This window comes from Trachemys scripta, chromosome 9 (assembly GCF_013100865.1).
Source record: "Trachemys scripta elegans isolate TJP31775 chromosome 9, CAS_Tse_1.0, whole genome shotgun sequence".
Lineage (NCBI taxonomy): Eukaryota > Metazoa > Chordata > Testudines > Emydidae > Trachemys > Trachemys scripta.
In genome coordinates this window covers 72,749,604-72,758,958 of record NC_048306.1, presented here as the reverse complement: position 1 = coordinate 72,758,958, position 9,355 = coordinate 72,749,604, and the positions used below count along the sequence as shown (strand labels likewise).

General features: G+C 40.5%; 1 protein-coding gene across 7 annotated transcripts in view; it reads right to left on the bottom strand.

Moving 5' to 3' along the window:
* Positions 1 to 752: 752 nt before the first annotated feature.
* U2SURP (U2 snRNP associated SURP domain containing) overlaps positions 753 to 9,355 on the bottom strand; it is a 67,857-nt gene continuing 59,254 nt past the window's right edge. For 4 of the 7 annotated variants that reach the window (XM_034780595.1, XM_034780596.1, XM_034780597.1 and 1 more), the window contains 3 exons: positions 4,998 to 5,116; positions 3,980 to 4,156; positions 753 to 2,167 (listed from right to left, as the gene is read on the bottom strand). In XM_034780595.1, coding sequence (XP_034636486.1) covers positions 2,029 to 2,167; positions 3,980 to 4,156; positions 4,998 to 5,116 — 435 coding nt within the window. In that variant the 3' untranslated portion in view covers positions 753 to 2,028. Of the gene's footprint in view, positions 2,168 to 3,979; positions 4,157 to 4,997; positions 5,135 to 9,355 lie in introns of all 7 variants that reach the window. The other 3 variants (XM_034780592.1, XM_034780593.1, XM_034780594.1) reach the window with 1 other exon arrangement.

Sequence of the window (9,355 nt, the reverse complement as noted above, 5' to 3'; positions counted from 1 at the left end):
CATCCATTGAAAACTCATGGCAAGAAAGCCTTCATTGCACACATCTATTCTCTTTATATTTAAGGGTCTAGAACAGGGATCAGCAACATTTAGCACGCGGCCCACCAGTGTAAGCCCCCTGGTGGTCCGGGCTGGTTTGTTTACCTGCCATGTCCGCAGGTTCGGCCGATCGCGGCTCCCACTTTTGTTTGTTTACCTGCCGCTGCAAGCCAATGGGGGCTGCGGGAAGCCGCAGCCAGCACATCCCTCGTCCTGCGCCGCTTCCCGCAGCTCCCATTGGCCTGCAGCGGCGAACCGCAGCCAGTGGGAGCCGCGATCAGCCGAACCTGCAGATGCAGCAAGTAAACAAACTGGCCTGGACCACCAGAGGGCTTACCCTGGTAGACCGCAGGCCAAATGTTGCCGATCCCTGGTCTAGAATGTCTCCTTCAGTTCCTAGGCTGTCAGGACAAGCTTCAGTAATGCTTTACCTCTAAATCACATTTACATTAATTTAATTATCACTAACTCAAAGACTCTAATGGGAAGAGAGGAGGAAAGATTAAGGGCCAAATATAAAGGTTTTAATAAAGATTTTTAGATCCTGTATTTGCAACTGTCTTCAGCATCTTAAGCTGACTAGAGACATACAAGTAGTATACAATTTTCCCCCTTTTTTTAAAGTTCAGACTTTAAAAGCCATAAGTACGCCAGCATAATAGGAGGTCATCTAGCACTCCATGGATGCAATAAGCACAGCTTTGGCTTTCAGAAACAGTTCACAGGAGGCCAGGTCCCTTTTTTATTTTACATTTTTATTACAATCCACCCACACCTCCAAGTATTAACACTGAACCCTCCTGTTTTTTTTTTTTCCGTAAAAAAAGAAAGTTAAGTGTTGCAGACCAAGCTGAAGAGATTTAAAGTTACATCAAGGCCTAAAGAGCAGAGTAAAGGAGGCGAAAATCTAAAATGAAGAAAAAGTTACAGTTGTTTGGTTCAAACATATGATTAAATAAAAAAAAACAAGTTGATAAAAAATTAATTTCTTCTAATCTATTTTGAACAGTTTTCACAATTGGGAAATATATTCAATAAAAAAAACATGTAATGTAAAAGCTCTGCTTTAGGAATAAAAATCCACTTTAGAAAAACAAATCAGAATGTACTATATGCTGCAATCATTGTAACTATATTTCTTGAGGAAAATCATTCAGCCTTTGGCCTTTTTTCCTTTCATTGTTCCCAAGGCATGCCACTAATGTGGCTTATAGATGCATCATTGCACATATTACCCCTATACTTAAAATTCACTTTGATTTCAGAGATATTCCCCATACTTAAAATAGAGAAATACCACCAGAACTGGTAACCTCTCTAGTACATCAGAACTTTTAATGTGCCCAGCTGTAGGCACCAAACAGGTCAAATGCTCCTACATTAAGCATCACAATGGGAAATTACATCCATCAGCTGGATTCAAAGGTGCTTTTCTTTTGATATTCAAACTAACAAAAAAGGACCACAGCTGTTGATGTTGTATACTCCACTGAAGAAAGATTTTAAACAGCATAGTATGTCTGAAATACACAGTACTTCCAAACAAACTATGAATGCCTTTAAAGATCTGTGTCATAAGTGGGGCAAGAAAACCACGTTTTAAATTTCTGTTCAGATTTTATTTGAAATCTAATTCAAATTGTCAAAGCTACAAAAAGGGGAAAACATTTGTGTTATTTTTGCTATGTCACAACATTCTAAAACAAAAATATCACTACTGCCAGCAGATCAGATACACACATTTCTGATGAAATCTCTAAACACAAAAATGTTTCATTTGGGGAAATAGTCACAATGAAGATATTTTGTACAATATAAAACAATGACAGGTCTACAGATGCAGTTACTCATGAGTATACACATGCATTCACAAAAAATTCAGGAATGCTTTTTTGTTTGTTTTTTTGTTTTTTAAACAGACTGTTCAGGCACAAAAACAAAACCGCATTTCCAATAAGTGACAGCATCATAAAAAATATGAACATTTTGTCAGTGTTTGCTTTTCTTTGACTTCTTGTGAGATCTGTGTGGAGAACGGGACTGCGACCTGGATTTTTTCCCTGACTTTTTAGGGGACCTGGATCGTGACCTTCTTGATCTTTTGGGTGTCCTTGAGCCAGATGGTGACCTGAAAAATAAAATTTCATTACATACTGATAGATAATTCCTTTGCTTTTTTTCTGCAGCTATATGGCTCTTTCCTCTGATCTACTTTAGAATAAAATACAGGGGAACTCCGTTTAGCTGATCTAATTGGGAGAGCCAGATCAGATAATCAAAAATTCAGATAATGAGGAAAATAGGCAATCATCATTTTAAGATGTGGAGTTGCTTTTAAATGAGCTGACCTCTCCCAGAGAAGCATTAAAACATACCCCCCTTCTTATCTACTTGACACAATATACAAACCCCTAGTTCTTGGGAACAATGTTTTGTTCATTTGTTAACAAGAAAACCAACATGAGTTTTTAACAAGTTGTACAGGTATTGATCATGTTCAGGGTTAAAGAGTAAAGAGTGTAAACATTATAGGGACCATGTACAGCAATGTTTCTCAACCTTTTTGTTGCAATTGCCCAGGGCCCCACACTACATTGGGCTCAGCTAAGTTAAATCCTTCAGCCCCAGTGCACGGAGCTCGGGCTGATGGCCCCAGCCCCACTACCCGGGGCTGAAGCATCAATTTCCCATATTCCTGTGTGTGTGCTGGTGGTTAATATGGAGAGACGGATAATGGAGGCTCGGATAAAGGGGGTTCTACTTTGTCATTGGTAAACAGAAATTACTAACTTGTTATCTAGGCACATTAGTTAGCATGTACAATTTCTCCCCTCATGGTATGTGCACTGACTCAGTTTCAGTGCTCAGAAAGTATGAGAAAAACAGTGTCACTTAAAGCAGGCAAATAACGTACAAGCTTTCCTACATGGTTCTGCAAATGCACCTTAGTCTTTGCGTTACCACCAACTTATTCCAACATTGCTCATTTCTATTCCATGCAATTATGCTAAATTGTGTTGAGCTGGAAAATATCTAGCATTCTAACCAAACATGTTCATCGGTTGTGACCAAACCTAGGAATCTAAACAAATGGATAATGAATAAACTTACTGCACCATCTGGTCCACCCTTAATGCACATGATTAATCTCATCTAATCTAAATTGATTTCATGCCTCATCAGGCTATATGACCACTGCATGAACTCTGTAGAAAGATGTAATTGTCCCAAAACAACTTTCTGGTTTAATATAAATTGCTAACTTTCTCTACAAGGAGGTGCTTACTTTTGCTTGAAGAAGAAACATCACAAATATAATGCACCATAACAATTTTTCTCTTCTCTGCCAAGTCACTAATAGTAGAAGCTGAAACTTCAGTAACATGACTACAACAAAATGCATGTGTATAGCAATCTAGACTTTCAGAGCAATCTTGAGTTTTGGAATGCAAACAGAACACCACAAACCACATAAAATATTAATGAGAAATATATCTGATCTCATACATAGCATAAGCCAGAGACCACTATTTTGGTGATAGCAGCAATAGGATACTGTTACGCCATATCTAGAGTAGGGAATTTAGGAAGTAATTCCCCATCATTGAAAGCCCTAGTGTAGACAAGGCAACAGTGGTTTTCTTCATTACACTGCTGAAAAGTCTTCCATAAACCACCAAAACTTGTGCCTACACCAGGGCTCTCACCAGTGAGAATCTTCGCTTAAGTTGCATTTCTCAAACATGACATGAAAGATAATGAATAAATCGTTAATACTGTGGTGGTGTGTGCAAAGGAGGCTCTGTTGTCAATCCCAGAACTGGGGGATTATTATTGTAGTTTGGCATTAGGCAAAGGAAGGACCTTGAATCATATAGTTTATTGGTACTGCTGCCATGTATAATTTAGGGTAGATTTCCAGAAGAGATGCCTAGCTTACCTTTTGGCTTTTTTACTGACATCTCTAGGAGAATCTTTGTGAGATGACCTGGAACGCGAGGTCTCTTTGTGGGATCTTTCAGATCGCTCTGAGCGCTCTGATTTTGGTGATGGGGATTTTGCTCGTCTACTGCCACTGCTGCGAGATGGACTGGGAGATGTACTGTGTCGTCTTTTCCTTTGTAAGATAACCAAAAATAATAAATTTACACACATACACACACCCCTACAAAAAGGAATCCCCTCCATTTGTATAGATTCTTTGCCAATTTAATATGCAGTTTCATTCATTCATTCCTTAAAAATAGCGTAGTGCTAACTTTTTTTAAAATCACAGTTTCCAAATAGGTCAGTCAGTACTTGATCAGACTTTTTATCTGGGTCACAAACTACAACCTATGACTGATCCCTGTTTATGGATTGGTGATAAAGTTGCAATTAAATACAATATTGCTACAAGTTCTTGAAAAAGCAACACAAGTTACAAATAATGCAGCTATGCTTACTGAGCTAGTGCCAAAACTCCAGCTAAACACATATGTTAGTAGAGGGCCAGCACGAAGACTAAAAGTGACTGTACAATTTAAACTGTTTATACTTTCGTAATGAGGTGAAGAATATTTAGACCAGAACAATTTATTTTTCCTAAGTAATTTAGTTTTAGGTCCAGTTTTCAGACCAAAAAGTTATTTCACTGTTAATTTATTCCTAAAATCACAGCTAAACACAATGCATTGTTTTCATGCAGGTCCTATTTGTACCCATTTTTCCAAATGCATTGACTGAAACAAAAGGTTCAGAAAGTTACTTGAGGAGTGGTTTGGGCAGATTAGAATACAAGATCTGTTAAACTCAGAATCCTGTCTTTTACTGTCCTACAATCAGATTAAATTTTAAATAGCTAAATTCCTTTATTACAGCAAAAACTACAAATACAATTTAATTTAAAGTCTCATATGGTCTACAAAGCTATTAAACAAGTGGCTTCCATGTGCTCTGGGACAGAATAAAAGCTGCACCTTTCTTTTCTTGTTGGTGTACATTCTTCTTTTTCCTTCTTGTCTTTGGATCTGGATTCAAATTTTTCCTTGTCTTTCTTGTCTCTCTCTCGTTCTCTTTCCAGCTCCTTTTCTTTTTCCTGGGTTATTAAAAACAACTGAGATTTAGGTAAGATTTGTTCTATGATACAGAGAAAAGGTATCCAGTGTATCCGCTATTGGGTTACAAGTTTGGAGGGACAGGATCAACATTTGAATCTGGGGAGCAGGAGAAAATAATGGTTACACCAACCCACAAATCTTACATTTACTTTTACCGATAGGTTTCAGAAAATTTAAACATCTTAACACCGAAATTTTCTAAATTTCCATTTTCAGGAGTAAGAGGGTACCTCTACCTACTTAAATATACACATTCTGGCCCGTCTTGAAAATGAAACTATAGACTACCTTATGACTATTTATCCAATGTTATAGAAAAATGAATTCAAAGTACTGTACCAGTCCCCACTCCTCCCTGTAACAGTGTATGTTGTCACATGCACCAACAATAAAATTAAAAAGACGACAATACAGGTTGATGGCTGAACATGTGTAGTTTAATTTTGCCATCTGGATCTCGTCTCTCTCCCCCAGATTACAGGAGACAGGACTATACAATTAGTGAGTTTGAGCATAGGTACTGAAACAAGATAAAATGTGGGCTTCAACACCATGTGTACATTTTTGTTATTTCAAAATTCCCTCTGTAGTTAGGAAAATTCTACTATACTCTATATCATGAAAGGAGGATGAAGCACTCCAGATGCTGAGATAACACTAAGTGCTGCATGACAGCACCATAATTATAGATGCTAATAAAGCAGTCCAGGAACTCAAATGGACTGACTTTTGAGAAACCATTATAATACAAATGCTTAGATATCTCAGAAAGATTATGTTCTACATTACAGTAAATCCCAGGACAACTATATTATTTCTAATGTCACATCTTTTAAATATGAAATAGTTACAGTTAAAGCATTAACCTTGCATTGCTAGTCCACTACACCCTGCTGTAGTACAATTACACACTACCATTCCACTGAAGTCAATGGATTGTTAATGGGCTACCTGGCACATTTGGTAGTACAGCAGACTAGTTTCAGCTGGACAGACCTGGAGCATTTAGCAACAATGAAGCTGTTAAACAGCTAAACACTTCTATTTTCTCAAACTGATTGGCATACTATGAGGTAACTTTACCTTAGAAATGCTCATTTATTGTAAATTAAATAGGCAGAAAAGGGCAACAATCTCAAAGCTTAATGCACTAACTGCAAATCAGCCATTTATGCACCACTCTTTTGCAGAACTGCTCAGTTTATTTAGCAGCAAACCCAAAGAAAAGAATTATTCACCAAATAGAGAAAAACTGCACTCTCTGGGTGCCAGTGTTGTAAAGAACATCAGTTATAATTGCCATATTTAATATTTATAATTTATATTTTTTTTACATATTTATAGTTTAATGAAAATTAAAAAAAGAACAAAGCCAGCTAATGACAGAAATCTATGCTTACAAACTGCTAGAATGAACGCCAATCAAGCCATTGCAGAACACACACAGCATCTGACAAGGTTATCTGGGTTGTGATTTTATTTTTTTAAATAACTCCATTTTACTACATACATCACTCTTGCTACACAAGATAAACACCACTTCTCTCTGCAATTATAGCTAAGACAGAGTAAGAAAGACTCTTTAAATGTTAACTACATTTAAAACAGAAGTTACTGGTTTCAAGCACAAAGCACCAACAGCTACTGTCATTCTCCAGATGTGTATATTTCCTCCATAGATCACCATTCTGGACTTTGACAGGTCTCTTTCCTAAAGGTGACCTGCAAATCTATTTTTAAGTGAGTTACCCTTACATTTGTGTGCTGAATGCCCCAAAGGAAGAGAGGCAGAGAAGCACTCAACACAAATTACTACATTTATGTGTAGCTTCCAATAAATTGTATGGGTAGTTCCAAGCTTTGCTGTGACATACCAGGAGCAATAATTCTGTAATACCATGGGTGATGCTGGCAGACCAAGTGCCAGCTCACACCAAGGCTCCTAGGCCCCACTGAACATTGACAAATGCATAGCTGAAAACCAGTCTGGTTCACCTGTTAGTACTTTTTAAATAGGTATTAGATTTATTATAAATGTGTTTAGTCTTTATGGAATGCTTGCAGGATGCTGCATGTATTAATCTTACTTATAATATCTGTATCCTATGTTTTATGCATTGTAAACCTCTGTAATTGTGTAAGTCATCAAACAGGAAAGGAGTATTAATTAATGCAGAAATGCTAGCTTCTTACAGAAGGTGTTAGGTCCTGCCCACCAAGAAGGCCCACTGAAACCAAATGAGCCATTGTGAAACATCAAAGAACAAGGACTTTGTTGACTGCTTCCCCCAACACACCAAAGAAGAGGAGGCATGTAGGTGGACCCATCCCATCAGCTTGAACTCTGGGGGAAGGGAATAAAAACCCCTGGAAAAAGGAACAGTAAATCTGTGCTGCTTGAAATCTGAGGTGAGAAGATTTGCAAGCATAAGCAAGAGGGTCCCAGGGCTTGGCCTGGGTCAGCCCTAAAGAACATACAGAGTACGTCTACACAGCAACTAGATACCCAAGCTAGCCCATGCCAGCTGACTGTGGCTCGCAGGGCTTGGGCTGCAGGGCTGTTTCATTGCTGTGCAGATTTCTAGGCTAGGGCTAAAGCCCAAGCTCTGGGACCCTCTGAGCCCAGAAGTATGCAAACAGCCCCGCAGCCCGAGCCTGCTGGCACAGGCCAGCCGCAGGTGTCTACTTGCTGCGTAGACATGCCAACAGAGCTTGCACACTACAACAGCTTCTATTACTTTTTGGAACCTAAGACTAACTTGTTTGTGTGTGTTTACCTGCATTAACTTTGTAAATAACTCTCATTACTTTTCTTAGTTCATAAATCTTTAGTCAGTTTATAATAGGATTGGCTACAAGTGTTGTCTTTGGTGAGAGATCTAGGGTGAGGCTGACCTGGGGTAAGTGACTGGTCCTTTGGAACTGGGAGTAAACTGAATATTATTGTGATTTTGGGTGTAAGGAACCATCTATCACAAAGGCAAGCTTGCATGAGTGGCAAGATAGACCGAGTACCCAAGGAGACCGTCTGCGACTCCATGTTAAGGCTGTTATAGCGCTTCAATCAAGTATCAAGTATGAACTCCTGATGAACTCTAAGTATAGAACTCGCAATCTGTTTGGGGTCTGTGCACTGCTTCCTCACAGTCTGCCCTGAAATTGGTACTTACACTCATGAGCCACTCCAGACAGCCTGACAACCATCATTACTAGAACTCAGACTGTGGAGTCAGACCAGAGAAGCTCAGGTTAAAAGTGTTTTTCATTTACATGCCAAGGTTTTGAGAAGTTCAATTTTTATATTGTTTTGGATATATTTTAAAAATTCTGTAACGTAACACTTTCAGAGCAACTCTGACCTGGCTCTGGAGGCCACAGAGGACTAACGGTAGTGGTACTGTTGCAGAATGATTCATTCTGGGGTGCAAACACAAAGCTGGAGTTAGCTAGAACAAACTGAGGTGTAGGGAAACTAGAGGAGTTTCGAGTAATGTGTGTCCTGAATGCCATTCTCTCTCTCTCGCTATTTGGAAGCATTTGACAAAATGAAGTTTTTATCAATTTACCAACAGAATAGTCAAAAATCTGGAAAACACCTTTAAGTGTAAACTGAAGATGATGTTTTCCCACTCAAGCCAGTCTACCTTGTTTTATATACTCAATAAGGTCTGACCCTCTCAAGCTTCTTTACTGTTTCGCTACAACAGAACTGGGCAAACTGCAGCCCGCAGGCCATATCCGGTTGGCAGGACCCTCCTGCCCAGCCCTTGAGCTCCCGGCTGGGGAGGCTAGCCCACTGGCCCCTCTCCTGCAGCCTCAGCTCGCTGTGCCACCAGCGCCCTGCGTGGCAGGGCTGCGAGCTCCTGCTGGGCAGCACAGCTGTGAGAGCCGCCAGCCTGCCCCGGTGCTCTGCACTGTGTGGCAGTGTGGCTGGCTCCAGCTGGGCAGCACAGCTACCAGTCCTTGTGCTCTGAGCAGCATGGTAACGGGGCGAGGAGCGGGGGGGGGGTTGGACAAGGGGCAGGGGGCGGTTGGATGGGGCAGAGGGGAGGGGGGGTCAGGGGACGGGGAACAGGAGGGGTTGGATAGACGTCGGAGTCCCGGGGGCCCTGTCAGGGGGCGGGGATGTGGGTAGGGGTTGGAGCAGTCGGGGGGGGGGGGGGGGGGGGGGGGGGGGGGGGGGGGGGGGGGGGGGGGGGTTCCGGGGGGGGGGGGGG